The 15,713-nt window shown below is 49.4% G+C and overlaps 1 protein-coding gene across 1 annotated transcript in view; it reads left to right on the forward strand.

Annotated features, from left to right (window-relative positions):
* The window catches only part of MAU2 (MAU2 sister chromatid cohesion factor), a 136,322-nt gene that overhangs the window by 7,010 nt on the left and 113,599 nt on the right, over window positions 1-15,713 (forward strand). Inside the window, exons 3-5 of the mRNA XM_075315403.1 lie at window positions 199-264; window positions 11,402-11,497; window positions 11,584-11,678. Coding sequence (XP_075171518.1) covers window positions 199-264; window positions 11,402-11,497; window positions 11,584-11,678 — 257 coding nt within the window. The remainder of the gene's footprint in view (window positions 1-198; window positions 265-11,401; window positions 11,498-11,583; window positions 11,679-15,713) is intronic.

Raw genomic sequence — 15,713 nt, forward strand, 5'->3', positions numbered from 1 at the left:
AGGATAACATGGGGAGTGTCTGTACTTGCTTAAAACTGCGGATTTGTCTGGAAATTCGAAATAAATCCGCTTGTGTTCTGCGGTAAAATCCGCAGGTACAGAGTCCCGTGGGCACATAGCCTTACTGGTTCTTTCTCAGTCCTCTTGTTTGTGAAAGCAAAATCTGTTATGTTTTTGAGCTTAACTTGCGGTCTACAGATTCCTCAGTTTGAAGATGTGAAGTTTGAAGCGGCAAGCCTGCTGTCTGAGTTATATTGCCAGGAGGTGAGTCCCAAGTGTTGTACTTACTGCTGATTTACTGTGCAGCTCACTTCTATATCATTTAATACATTAGCTGGTGGGATGTTTGCCTATCCTGGGGGATGTGCACACAATGTAGTGATGGGCAGTCCGGCTCTTTTTGGTGGTCCGGTTCCTATGGCTCCATTCACCAAAAAGAGCCGGATCTTTCAGCTCGTTCTTGGCTCCTTATTAAATGTGTTCACCGCAGGTGAACACATATTTAAGATTATAGTAATGCTGAAAAAGCCCCGCCCACTTACGGGCGCCCAAGTAGATTGCTGAGTAAGCGGAGTTTAGCCATGGGTGGGCGGGGTTTTGACGGCGAAAAGAGCCGTTTAGATATTTTAGCGGCTCACACTGGTGATCCGACTCCTGTCAGTCACAGCAGGGAGCCGGATCTTTGTGTCTGATCGTTCGCGACCGACACATCACTAACCCAATGCACAGTGTTTATCATGCTAGCCCACTCCTTCATTTCTATTGTAAAACCACTTTGCTGTTCATGTGGGATTTAAGAGCGTGCATATCACTTTTTTGGAGAAGACTCCAAAGTAGATGCTATCTATTGAAAAGTCTGCAAAAAACAAACCCCGTTTCAGGAATAAAAACTCTTCTAAAACTGCTCCAGGGAAAAAAAAAATCCTCTACGGGTATTATTCCAGTAACTATTGATTTAAAATGAACTGTAAGGCAAACATTCGTTAGGCCCTGTGCGCACGCTGCGGTTTTTGGGTGCGGTTTTGGTCTCAAAACTGCCTGCATTTCTTTCTCCAGCAAAGTCTGAGATTTCAGTTTTTCTGTGTGCACGTTGCAGGATTTTTTTTTTTTGGCTGCGTCTTTGTGGTGACCACAAAGATGCAGCATGTCAATCCTTTTTGTTATTTGCCAGCGTTTTTGAGCCCTTCCAGTCAATAGTTTTGACTTCAGAGACGCATTGGGCAAAAAAACCCGGAAAAAACGCATGCATTTTTTGGATTCATTTTTGCCAAAAACGCTGCATCTTTGTGGTCAGCACAATGATGCAGCATAGGCACATAGCCTTACGGTAGTTTACTGTTGCTGGCTCTCCTCTTGTGACTCCTGGTGTTTTGTGAGTGCCCATTCAATGCTTCTCAATGTTGCTAGCTTCTAAAACGGTGGTGTTGCTTCTGGGGAGGGCAGTACATTACAGACGTGATCATCACTGTCCACATTGGGGCTTACAATCTAAATTCCATATCACTAGAGAACATATAAACTCCAGGGAGATGTTATTGGTGGGATTTGACTCCAGAGCTGCAAAACGGTGTTAACCACTGAGCCACCTTGCTGCACAGACTTTAGTCTGATATGCTGACTGAAAGCTTAAATTTCAACGACCGTGTATATAATGTGAACAGGCAGTGCGCAGCCACTATCCGCGTGCAGTTTAACGGATACTAACTGAATTTGGCCTTCTAGTTTATAAATGAAGACCATCTGATTAATGGACTCCATAGAAATGCAGGCATGTGAGGTCTACTTTTCCTCTTGTGGCAGTTTTTCTGAAGGTTTTCCTTCATTTTTGAATAAGGCTGCTTTCACACATCCGTTTTTTTCAGTGCGGCTAAATCCGGCTCTAAAACCTATGCAACAGATGCGGCGAAAAAACCGCATCCTTTGCATAAGCATACAGTCATATGAAAAAGTTTGGCCACCCCTATTAATGTTAACCTTTTTTTCTTCGGCGCTCCATTGGGAGACCCAGACGATTGGGTGTATAGCACTGCCTCCGGAGGCCACACAAAGCACTACACTAAAAAGTGCAAGGCCCCTCCCCTTCTGGCTATACACCCCCAGTGGGATCACTGGCTCACCAGTTTTCTGCTTTGTGCGAAGGAGGTCAGACATCCACGCATAGCTCCACTGTTTAGTCAGCAGTAGCTGCTGACTCTATCGGATGGAAGAAAAGAGGGCCCATATAGGGCCCCCAGCATGCTCCCTTCTCACCCCACTTGCGGTTTGTAAGGTTGAGGTACCCATTGCGGGTACGGAGGCTGGAGCCCACATGCTGCTTTCCTTCCCCATCCCCCTGAGGGGCTCTGTGGAAGTGGGATCTTACCGGCCCCCAGACCCTGAGGCCGAGCTCCATCCACAGACCCAGAGACCCTGCTGGAGGAGCTGAGTACAGTCAGGGACAAGGCCCTGCAACGTTCAGGTACTCTGTGTCCCCGCACAGACAGGCCACGCACACTCCAGGCTTGCTGGGTGTGCTAGTGCGCCGGGGGCACTAGCGCTGCGCGCTCGGGTTAGAGTCACTGCAGCTTAGCTGAGTGATTTTATGTCTTGGGAACTACCGCGCCGGCCGCTCCGGGAGCGGCGGCGCGGCTGGGACTTGTAGTGCGCCGGGGACTCGCGCTGCCCGCGCTTTTACGGCGGCAGCGCTCATAAATCTAGTCCCCGGCTTTTGCGGCCTAGCTCTGCTTCGTTCCCGCCCCCACCCTGTCAATCAGGGAAAGGGAGAGACGCTGTTCTATAGTCAGCGCCGAGGGCTGGAGTCTTATTTACATACTCCAGCCCTCTCACTGGGCACAGTGGGGACGCAAGTTTCCCGCTCTTGGTCTCAACACGCCCAGGGCCCGCCCCTCTCCACAGGACGCCGGCAGCCATTCCTGCATGCAGTCTGGCTGGCGAACGGACACAGGCTCTGGGGGACTCAGACAGGGGACTCTGGCGACCGCACACCCGCGTTTATGCGGGCGGTAAGCTGCACATAAGTGCTGGCCCCACTAGTGCCACAGTGTTATTTGGTGCATTTTTTCCCTGTACCATATATATTTATATTGCACTGTACAGTCGCTTCTTGGCTTATACCCTACATTGCTCTGAGGAGACAACAACATGTCATCCGCAAAACGCAAGGGTGCCAAGGCACAGGCGGTATGCACTGCTTGTGCCGCATGTGGGGCTAATCTACCGGCAGGTTACAATGACCCCCATTGTGTGCAATGTTCAATCCCTGTGCCACTTCGGCAGCCAGAGTCTATGGTAGTAGTGGCCCAGGCAGAGACGCCTGTGAACCCTGCCCCGGTGACGGGGACAGAATTTGCAGTTTTTGCTGATAAGATGTCTGTGACTATGACAAAAATCCTGGAAACCTTGCAGTCCAGGCCAGTTTCTCAGACCATGGACACTGCTGTGTCTATGCTCCCCGGTCCCCCTCAGTTGGAGCTAATCCGTACTTCAAGGGGGTCCCAGGCATCACAGGCTGAAGACTCTGACTCGGATGACAGTCCCAGGCAGCCTAAGCGGGCTCGCTGGGAAAGACCCTCGCCGTCATCACACTGGTCAGGGTCTCAGCGAGACGAGGCTCTGTATGAGGAGACAGAGGTGGGTGATCAGGAATCTAATCCTGACACCGCGCTCAATCTAGATACCCCTGATGGTGACGCTATGGTAAATGACCTTATAGCGGCCATCAATAGACTGTTGGATATTTCTCCCCCAGCCCCTTCAGCAGAGGAGGCAGCTGCACATCAGGAGAAGTTCCATTTCCGGTATCCTAAGCGTAAATTGAGTACTTTTCTGGACCACTCTGACTTCAGAGAATCAGTCCAGAAACATCATGCTTATCCAGATAAGCGTTTCTCCAAACGTCTTAAGGATACACGTTATCCCTTTCCCCCTGACGTGGTCAAACGCTGGACCCAGTGTCCAAAGGTGGACCCCCCAATCTCCAGGCTTGCGGCTAGATCCATAGTTGCAGTGGAAGATGGGGCTTCACTTAAAGATGCCAATGACAGACAGATGGACCTTTGGTTAAAGTCTGTCTATGAAGCTATCGGCGCGTCGTTTGCTCCAGCATTCGCGGCCGTGTGGGCACTCCAAGCTATTTCAGCTGGCCTGGCACAGGTGGACTCTATCATACGTCCAGCAGTGCCGCGAGTAGCGTCCCTAACCTCGCAAATGTCTGCGTTTGCGACTTACGCTATCAACGCTGTCCTGGACTCTACGAGCCGTACCTCAATGGCGTCTGCCAACTCTGTGGTTTTGCGCAGAGCCTTGTGGTTAAAGGAATGGAAAGCAGATTCTGCTTCCAAGAAATGTTTAACCAGCTTGCCACTATCTGGAGACAGACTGTTTGGTGAGCAATTGGCTGAGATCATTAAACAGTCCAAGGGTAAGGACTCCTCCTTACCCCAGCCCAGATCGAGCAAACCTCAACAGAGGAAGTGGCAGTCGAGGTTTCGGTCCTTTCGAGGCTCCAGCAAGACCCAATTCTCCTCGTCCAAAGGGATTCAGAAGGAGCAAAGGAGCTCAGATTCCTGGCGGGCTCATTCACGCCCCAAGAAAGCAACCGGAGGAACCGCTTCCAAGGCGGCTGCCTCATGACTTTCGGCCTCATCCCTCCGCATCCTCGGTCGGTGGCAGGCTCTCCCGCTTTTGCGACATTTGGCTGCCACAGGTCAAAGACCGGTGGGTAGCAGACATTTTGTCTCACGGGTACAGGATAGAATTCAGTTCTCATCCTCCGCCTCGGTTCTTCAGAACCTCCCCACATCCCGACCGAGCAAATGCCCTTCTGCAGGCGGTGTGCTCACTAAGAGCAGAAGGAGTGGTGATCCCTGTTCCTCTGCAGGAACAAGGACAAGGTTTTTACTCCAATCTCTTCGTGGTTCCAAAAAAGGACGGCTCGTTCCGTCCTGTTCTGGACCTAAAGCTGCTCAACAAGCATGTGAACGCCAGGCGGTTCCGGATGGAATCCCTCCGCTCCGTCATTGCCTCAATGTCTCAAGGAGATTTCCTTGCATCAATAGACATCAAAGATGCTTATCTCCACGTGCCGATTGCTACAGAGCACCAACGTTTTTTACGTTTCGTGATAGGAGACGACCATCTCCAGTTCGTAGCTCTGCCATTTGGTCTGGCGACAGCCCCACGGGTTTTCACCAAGGTCATGGCGGCAGTGGTAGCAGTCCTGCATTCTCAGGGACATTCGGTGATTCCTTACTTCGACGATCTACTTGTCAAAGCACCCTCTCAAGAGGCATGCCAACACAGCCTGAATGTTGCGCTGGAGACTCTCCAGACTTTCGGGTGGATCATCAACTTTTCAAAGTCAAACCTGGCACCGACTCAATCACTAACGTATCTTGGCATGGAGTTTCATACTCTCTCAGCGATAGTGAAGCTTCCGCTGGACAAGCAGCAGTCACTACAGACAGGGGTGCAGTCTCTCCTTCAGGGTCAGTCGCACCCCTTAAGGCGCCTCATGCACTTCCTAGGGAAGATGGTGGCAGCTATGGAGGCAGTCCCGTTTGCACAGTTTCATCTGCGCCCACTTCAATGGGACATTCTCCGCCAATGGGACGGGAAGACAACTTCCCTAGACAGGACAGTCTCCCTTTCTCAGATGACCAAGGACTCTCTGCAATGGTGGCTTCTTCCCACCTCATTATCACAGGGAAGATCATTCCTGCCCCCATCCTGGGCAGTGGTCACGACAGACGCGAGTCTGTCAGGGTGGGGAGCAGTTTTTCTCCACCACAGGGCTCAAGGGAAGTGGACTCAGCAGGAGTCCACCCTTCAGATCAATGTTCTGGAAATCAGGGCAGTGTATCTTGCCCTATTAGCCTTCCAGCAGTGGCTGGAAGGAAAGCAGATCCGAATTCAGTCGGACAACTCCACAGCGGTGGCATACATCAACCACCAAGGAGGGACACGCAGTCGGCAAGCCTTCCAGGAAGTCAGGCGGATTCTGATGTGGGTGGAGGAAAGAGCATCCACCATATCCGCAGTTCACATCCCGGGCGTAGAAAACTGGGAAGCAGACTTCCTCAGTCGCCAGGGCATGGACGCAGGGGAATGGTCCCTTCACCCGGACGTGTTTCAGGAAATCTGCCGCCGCTGGGGGGTGCCGGACGTCGACCTAATGGCGTCTCGGCACAACAACAAGGTCCCGACCTTCATAGCGCGGTCTCGCGATCAAAGAGCTCTAGCGGCAGATGCCTTAGTGCAAGATTGGTCGCAGTTCCGGCTCCCTTATGTGTTTCCACCTCTGGCACTCTTGCCCAGAGTGTTACGCAAGATCAGATCCGATTGCGGCCGCGTCATACTCGTCGCCCCAGACTGGCCGAGGAGGTCGTGGTACCCGGATCTGTGGCATCTCACGGTCGGCCAACCGTGGGCACTACCAGACCGACCAGACTTGCTGTCCCAAGGGCCGTTTTTCCATCGGAATTCTGCGGCCCTGAACCTGACTGTGTGGCCATTGAGTCCTGGATCCTAGCGTCTTCAGGATTATCCCAAGGGGTCGTTGCCACCATGAGACAGGCTAGGAAGCCCACGTCTGCTAAGATCTACCACAGAACGTGGAAGATATTCTTATCCTGGTGCTCTGCACAAGGAGTATCCCCCTGGCCGTTCACGTTACCTGTCTTTCTTTCCTTCCTGCAATCTGGGTTGGAAAAGGGCTTGTCGCTCGGCTCCCTTAAAGGGCAAGTCTCGGCACTATCCGTGTTTTTTCAGAAGCGTCTAGCGCGACTTTCTAAGGTGCGCACGTTCCTGCAGGGGGTGTGTCATATCGTACCTCCGTACAGGAGGCCGTTAGATCCGTGGGATCTAAACAAGGTCCTTGTTGCTCTCCAGAAGCCGCCTTTCGAGCCCCTGAGGGATGTGTCACTTTCTCGACTCTCACAGAAAGTGGCATTTCTGGTAGCGGTCACGTCTCTTCGGAGAGTGTCTGAACTAGCAGCGCTGTCATCCAAAGCTCCTTTCCTGGTGTTCCACCAGGACAAGGTAGTGCTGCGCCCCATTCAGGAGTTTCTCCCTAAGGTGGTATCCTCTTTTCACCTTAATCAGGATATCTCCTTGCCTTCCTTTTATCCGCATGCAGTTCATCGGTATGAAAAGGATCTACATTTGTTGGATCTGGTGAGAGCACTCAGAATCTACATTTCCCGCACGGCGCCCCTGCGCCGCTCGGATGCACTCTTTGTCCTTGTCGCTGGTAAGCGCAAAGGGTCGCAGGCTTCAAAAGCCACCCTGGCTCGATGGATCAAAGAACCAATTCTTGAAGCCTACCGTTCTGCTGGGCTTCCGGTTCCATCAGGGCTGAAGGCCCATTCTACCAGAGCCGTGGGTGCGTCCTGGGCATTACGACACCAGGCTACGGCTCAACAGGTGTGCCAGGCAGCTACCTGGTCGAGTCTGCACACTTTCACCAAACATTATCAGGTGCATACCTATGCTTCGGCGGACGCCAGCCTAGGTAGAACAGTCCTGCAGGCGGCAGTTGCTTCCCCGTAGGGGAGGGCTGTCTTGCAGCTCTAACATGAGGTATTTCTTTACCCACCCAGGGACAGCTTTTGGACGTCCCAATCGTCTGGGTCTCCCAATGGAGCGCCGAAGAAGAAGGGAATTTTGTTACTTACCGTAAATTCCTTTTCTTCTAGCTCCTATTGGGAGACCCAGCACCCGCCCTGTTGTCCTTCGGGATTTTTGGTTGTTTTTCGGGTACACATGTTGTTCATGTTGAACGGTTTTCAGTTCTCTGACGTTACTTCGGAGTGAATGGTTTAAACCAGTTATTGGCTTTCCTCCTTCTTGCTTTTGCACTAAAACTGGTGAGCCAGTGATCCCACTGGGGGTGTATAGCCAGAAGGGGAGGGGCCTTGCACTTTTTAGTGTAGTGCTTTGTGTGGCCTCCGGAGGCAGTGCTATACACCCAATCGTCTGGGTCTCCCAATAGGAGCTAGAAGAAAAGGAATTTACGGTAAGTAACAAAATTCCCTTCTTTTCTTTTTAACAAATTGGGTTTTTGCAACAGCTATTTCAGTTTCATATATCTAATAACTGATGGACTGAGTAATATTTCTGGATTGAAATGAGGTTTATTGTACTAACAGAAAATGTGCAATCCGCATTTAAACAAAATTTGACCGGTGCAAAAGTATCGGCACCCTTATCAATTTCTTGATTTGAACCCTCCTAACTACTTTTTTTACTGACTTAGGCCCCTTTCACATTGCGTTTTTCTCTACGTCCACAGGTCCCGTCGGGGCATCCGTCCGGACCGCCCCTCCCCCACCCTGCAAAACATGCTCCGGACGCATGCGCCTGACAGGGCCATTCACTGTTATGGAGCGCACTGCGTTAGCGTGTGCTCTGTTTTGTGCAATTTTGTGAACATATACGTTTCTGCAGACGGACACCAGAACGTAGACCACCGGTTCGGGTGTCCGTCTGCAGAAACGTATATGTGCACAAAATTGCACAAAACAGAGCACACGCTAACGCAGTGCGCTCCATAACAGTGAATGGCCCTGTCGGGCGCATGCGTCCGGAGCACGTTTTGCAGAGTGGGGGAGGGGCGGTCCGGACGGATGCCCCGACGGGACCTGTGGACATAGAGAAAAACGCAATGTGAAAGGGGCCTTACTAAAGCACTAAATTGGTTTTGTAACCTCATTGAGCTTTGAACTTCATAGGCAGGTGTATCCAATCATGAGAAAAGGTATTTAAGGTGGCCACTTGCAAGTTGTTCTCCTATTTGAATCTCCTATGAAGAGTGGCATCATGGGCTCTTCAAACCAACTCTCAAATGATCTGAAAACAAAGATTATTCAACATAGTTGTTCAGGGGAAGGATACAAAAAGTTGTCTCAGAGATTTAAACTGTCAGTTTCCACTGTGAGGAACATAGTAAGGAAATGGAAGAACACAGGTACAGTTCTTGTTAAGCCCAGAAGTGGCAGGCCAAGAAAAATATCAGAAAGGCAGAGAAGAATGGTGAGAACAGTCAAGGACAATCCAGACCACCTCCGAAGACCTGCAGCATCATCTTGCTGTAGATGGTGTCAATGTGCATCGGTCAACAATATAGCGCCCGTTGCACAAGGAGAAGCTGTATGGGAGAGTTATGCGAAAGAAGCCGTTTCTGCAAGCACGCCACAAACAGAGTCGCCTGAGGTATGCAAAAGCACATTTGGACAAGCCAGTAACATTTTGGAAGAAGGTCCTGTGGGCTGATGAAACAAAGATTAAGTTGTTTGGTCATACAAAAAGGCGTTATGCATGGAGGCAAAAAAACACGACATTCCAAGAAAAGCACTGGCTACCCACAGTAAAATTTGGTGGAGGTTCCATTATGCTTTGGGGCTGTGGCCAATGCCGGCACCGGGAATCTTGTTAAGGTTGAGGGTCGCGTGGATTCAACTCAGTATCAGCAGATTCTTGACAATAATGTGCAAGAATCAGTGATGAAGTTGAAGTTTCGCAGGGGATGGATATTTCAGCAAGACAATGATCCAAAACACCGCTCCAAATCTACTCAGGCATTCATGCAGAGGAACAATTACAATGTTCTGGAATGGCCATCCCAGTCCCCAGACCTGAATATCATTGAAAATCTGTGGGATGATTTGAGGCGTGCTGTCCATGCTCGGCGACCATCAAACTTAACTGAACTGGAATTGTTTTGTAAACAGGAATGGTCAAATATACCTTCATCCAGGATCCAGGAACTCATTAAAAGCTACAGGAAGCGACTACAGGCTGTTATTTTTGCAAAAGGAGGATCTACAAAATATTAATGTCACTTTTATGTTGAGGTGCCCATACTTTTGCACTGGTCAAATTTTGTTTAAATGCGGATTGCACATTTTCTATTGGTACAATAAACCTCATTTCAATCCAGAAATATTACTGAGTCCATCAGTTATTATATATATGAAAACTGAAATAGCTGTTGCAAAAACCCAATTTGTTATAAAGAAAAAAGGTTAACATTAATAGGAGTGCCCAAACTTTTTCATATGACTGTAAGTTTTTACATACGGCCCGTCCGGTTTTTGCTGGTTGCGGCACACTACTGAGCATGCGTAGTGCAAAAAAACGCATGTGGCGGCCGTATGCGGTTTTTGCCACATCGCGCTGCATACGGCATCCATAGGCATGCATTGGAAAAAGTGCCGGATGCGGCGCGATGCGTTTTTTTTTTTTTTTTTTTTTGCCAGACAAAGAAAATGTGCCAGGCAATATTCCATCCGGCCGCCGCATGGGCTAAATATGCCGCATCCTGCAAAAACCGGACCGAACGCAAGGCCATGCGGCACAATCCGGCACTAATGAAACTCTATGCAGAGAAAATGCAACCGGCGGCAAAAAAACCCAAACTGTTGCGTTTTTTCTGCATAGAGTTTCATTAGTGCCGGATTGTGCCGCACTGCAAAAACCGGATGTGTGAAAGCAGCCTAACAATTGCTGTAAATTACTGTGGCAAAATTCAGCTGAATTAATACTGTGATCGCATGGCCAGATATGTACAGAACACAAAACGTTTTCAGGCAGCCCCAACTGTCTCATGTTCAGTAATGATGGCTTTTTTATATGATGGCTTTAAAAACCAAATCTTAAGGAACATCCATTATGTCCGATCCTTGTCTGCTGGTGGCTACCCTAAGCCCCTGTTCATACAAGCATAGGCAAAAGCTTTCATTTTTTTTGTCCAGAACTTTTTTTTCCATCCCTAATGTAATCCATATGCCATCCATGTGTCCCTGTTGTACACCTGTATGGAACACATTTCTTACATTTTTTTTTCAATGTATTGAATAATAAAAGATGAAGCACATATTCCTATCTTTATATCTGCAAAAACGCATGACATGAATGGTAACCTGTTCATTATTTATTTGCACACCCCTTGACTTACAATGTAGTGCATGCTGCTAAATTCATTTTTAATGCTGACCATTGGTCCATCCAGGTTAAATGAAAAAAAAAATTACCTAACATGTTGCTTGCCATTGGCCAGTGTGCTGTCCATGATCAGTTTTGCATATGGACAGCACACGGACGATTGATATGACACGTACTGTTCAAGTATATTGCATGTTGTTAAGGTTTTTAGTTGTTTGAGGCTTCGATCATGAAAGGGCATCTGGCAAGCTTTTGAAGCCAACGGCCATTCTTCTCTTAGTGGTTTTCTCCTATGTACCTTGTTATATGGACTCTCTTCTGGTGGGGCAGGTATTCTCTCCTGCATAATACTTTTAATTCACCTTTTTTTTTATTTATTTTTTTTTGGCATATGAACAAAATAGTAGTAGAGGGTGTGACTAACATTGCAGTTCTTTGGATTACACTTGTTCTGTTGCAGAACTCTGTGGATGCCGCAAAGCCTCTCCTACGTAAGGCCATCCAAATCTCTCAGCAAACTCCATACTGGCATTGCCGGCTGCTCTTTCAGCTCGCGGTGAGTGATGCATATACAGTAGATAAAATAAATGCAGTCGTACTGAGAAGCTGCCCACTATTAAATTCTGCTATTACAATTTTCAGCAACTTCATACTCTTGAAAAGGATCTTGTGTCGGCATGTGACCTTCTTGGAGTTGGAGCAGAGTATGCCCGTGTGGTGGGCTCGGAGTATACCAGGTAAAAAGTCTACATTAAGTCATAACTCGGTAGCGTGCACATCATTGGTGTAACCTTTTGGGAACCAATCACCAGGATTTTCGTATAGAAGCTAAAGCCAGTGCTATACTGGCACTATCAGGCTGATTTTATACATACCTGTAGCGGTCAGCTCGGATGTTTGTGTTTTGAAACCCAAGAAAGTAAAGATTATAAAATAATCAGCTTCTTGAGCGACAGCAGCTGAGGATCAGATAATATCTGGGGGGGTATTCATAGTTATCACCTCCCCCTGTTAGAATTAGCCTTAAGGTCCAGTCACACTAAGCAACTTACCAGCGATCCCAACAACGATAGGGATCGCTGGTAAGTTGCTAGGAGGTTGCTGGTGAGCTGTCACACTGCGACGCTCCAGCGATCCCACCAGCAACCTGACCTGGCAGGGATCGCTGGAGCGTGGCTACACGAGTTGCTGGTGAGCTCACCAGCAACCAGTGTCCAGCCACACGTGCAGAGAGCAGGGAGCAGCGCACACTGAGCGCTGGCTCCTTGCTCTCCTAGTTACAGCACACATCGGGTTAATTACCTGATGTGTGCTGCAGCTAATGTGCACAGAGCAGGGAGCAGCGCACACTGCTTAGCGCTGGCTCCTTGCTCTCCTAGCTACAGCACACATCGGGTTAATTAACCCGATGTGTCCTGCAGCTACATGTGTACAGAGCAGGAGACGGCAGCACAGGCAGTGAGAGCGGCTGAGTCTGGTATCAAAGGTAAATATCGGGTAACCAAGGACAGGGCTTCTTGGTTACCCGATGTTTATATTGGTTACCAGCCTCTGCAGAAGCCGGCTCCTGCTGCCTGCACATTTAGTTGTTGCTGTCTCGCTGTCACACACAGCGATCTGTGCTTCACAGCAGGACAGCAACAACTAAAAAATGGCCCAGGACATTCAGCAACAACCAACGACCTCACAGCAGGGGCCAGGTTGTTGCTGGATGTCACACACAGCAACATCGCTAGCAACGTCACAAAAGTTGTTCGTTAGCAGCGATGTTGCTAGCGATGTTGCTTAGTGTGACGGGGCCTTAAGTTACATAGGTTGAAAAAAGACCTAGGTCCATCTAGTTCAACCTTCCTCCACCAGTTCTACATTTTGTCACTAAGTCACTTATAACCAACAATGTTGTGTGTACTGAGGAAATCATCCAGCCTTTTTAAAAGCTGTTATAGTATCTGCCATTTCAACCTCTTGTGGTAGGGCATTCCACAGTCTGACTGCTCTAACGGTAAAGAACCCTTTCCTATTTAGCTGTTGGAATCGCTTTTCTTCCACTCGCAGTGAGTGCGCCCTGGTCCTTAGTACTGTCTTTGGAAGAAATAAGTCATGTGCCAGTCTTTATATTGACCACACATGTATTTATACATATAAATGAGATCTCTGAGATGTCTTTTTTCTAAGCTAAACATAACTAACTTTTCCAATCTCTCATCCTATGTGAGGCCTTCCATTCCTTGTAGTAGTCTAGACGTTGGGATCACGGGATCTAATCTTATACACCCTAAAATCTTGTTTGCTTTAGCAGCTGCTGCCTGACATTGAGTGCTGGTGCTCAGCCTCTTTGTAATCATAATACCCAAGTTCTTCTCCTGTTTTTGTATTATACAAACAACTCATTTATTCCCTTGCAGGACCTGTGCTGAGTTCATACCCATGTGACCAGAAGGGGCAGGGCCTCCGCCAACAGAAAAAAATGTTGCTCCTTTTATTAGCTTTGTCTGAGGCCCCGCCCCTTCTGGTCACATGGTTATGACCTTACACAGGTCCTGCAAGGGAATAAGGGAATCGTTTGTATAATACTTATGCTAATTTTAACAGGGGGAGGGGATAACTCTGAATACCCCCCCCCCCCAGATATTATCTGATCCTTAGCTGCTGTCACTCAAGAAGCTCTTGATTTTATAAACTTTACTTTCTTGGATTTAACACCTATACATCTGAGCTGACCACTACAGGTATGTATAGAATCAGCCTAATTGTGCCAGTATAGCACTGGCTTTAGGGTATGTAGGAAAATCCTGGTGATTTGGTGCGCTTTGAGGGGATCCACTTCTACCTCCAAAACAGGAGGAAGTGTGTAATATAAAGAACTCTTAGGCTATGTGCGCACGTTGCGTACTAGCCCTGCAGATATTTCTGCAGCGATCTGAAGAGCACATGTGCGCTTTAGATCGCTGCAGAAATGTCCGTAGTGAGCGCCGATTCCATGCGCTCTGCCTGCAGCTCCTGCCATAGACAGAGCAGGAGCTGCCGGCAAAGCGCAGGAAAGAAGTGACATGTCACTTCTTTTTGCGCAGCGCTTCGGCAGTAGCCGAAGCGCTGCGCTCTTAGACGCCACGTGCGCACGGCCCCTGCACAATCTCCATAGACTGTGCAGGGGACACAGGACGCATGCAGTTACGCTGCGCTACAAAGCGCAGCGTAACTGCATGTTTTTACGCAACGTGCGCACATAGCCTTAGGCTGCAAAGGGCCCATATATTGTTCTTGCACAGGGGCCCTTCTTCTTCGGCGCTCCATTGGGAGACCCAGACGATTGGGTGTATAGCACTGCCTCCGGAGGCCACACAAAGCATTACACTAAAAAGTGTAAGGCCCCTCCCCTTCTGGCTATACACCCCCAGTGGGATCACTGGCTCACCAGTTTTCTGCTTTGTGCGAAGGAGGTCAGACATCCACGCATAGCTCCACTGTTTAGTCAGCAGTAGCTGCTGACTGTCGGATGGAAGAAAAGAGGGCCCATATAGGGCCCCCAGCATGCTCCCTTCTTACCCCACTTGTGGTTTGTAAGGTTGAGGTACCCATTGCGGGTACGGAGGCTGGAGCCCACATGCTGCTTTCCTTCCCCATCCCCCTGAGGGGCTCTGAGGAAGTGGGATCTTACCGGCCCCCAAGCCCTGAGGCCGGGCTCCATCCACAGACCCAGTGAACCTGCTGGATACGGAGCTGGGTACCGTTCAGGGACAAGGCCCTGCAACTTTCAGGTACTCTGTGTCCCCGTACAGACAGGCACACACACGCCAGACTTGCTGGGTGTGTTAGTGCGCCGGGGACAGTAGCGCTGCACGCTGGGTTTTGAGTCACAGCAGCTTAGCTGTGTGACTTCATGTGCTGGGAACTACCGCGCCGGCCACTCTCGGAGCGGCGGCGCGGCTGGGACTTGTAGTGCGCCGGGGACTTAGCGCCGACCGCGCTTTTACGGCGGCGGCGCTTATAAATTTAGTCCCCGGCTTTTGCGGCCTAGCTCCGCTTCGTTCCCGCCCCCTCCCTGTCAATCAGGGAAGGGGACAGACGCTGTGCAATCGTCAGCGCCGAGGGCTGGAGCCTTATTTACATGCTCCAGCCCTCTCACTAGACACAGTGGGACGCAGGTTTCCCGCTTTTAGTCTGAGCACGCCCAGGGCCCGCCCCCCCCCCCCTCCACAGGACGCCGGCAGCCATTCCTGCATGCAGTCTGGCTGGAGGACGGACACAGGCTCTGGGAGACCCAGACTAGGGATTTCTGGCGACCACACACCCGCGTTTAGCGGGCGGTAAGCAGCACATTAGTGCTGGCCCCACTAGTGCCACAGTGTTGTATTGGTGTACTTTTTCCTGTACCAGAGATAGATATATATATATATATATATATATATATATATATATATATATATATATATATATGTATATATATATATATATATATATATATACTGCACTGTACGGTCGCTTCTTGGCTGTATACCCTATATTGCTCTGAGGAGACAACAACATGTCATCCACAAAACGCAAGGGTGCCAAGGCACGGGCTGTATACACTGCTTGTACAGCATGTGGGGCTAATCTACCAGCAGGCTCCAACGACTCTCATTGTGTGCAATGTTCAGTCCCAGTGGCACTTCGTCAGCCAGAGCCTATGGTGGTGGTAGCCCAGGCAGAGACGCCGGTGAACCCTGCCCCGGTGACGAGGACAGAATTTGCAGTCTTTGCTGATAAAATGTCTGTGACTATGACAAAAA

The sequence above is a fragment of the Anomaloglossus baeobatrachus genome, chromosome 1 (assembly GCF_048569485.1).
Source record: "Anomaloglossus baeobatrachus isolate aAnoBae1 chromosome 1, aAnoBae1.hap1, whole genome shotgun sequence".
Lineage (NCBI taxonomy): Eukaryota > Metazoa > Chordata > Amphibia > Anura > Aromobatidae > Anomaloglossus > Anomaloglossus baeobatrachus.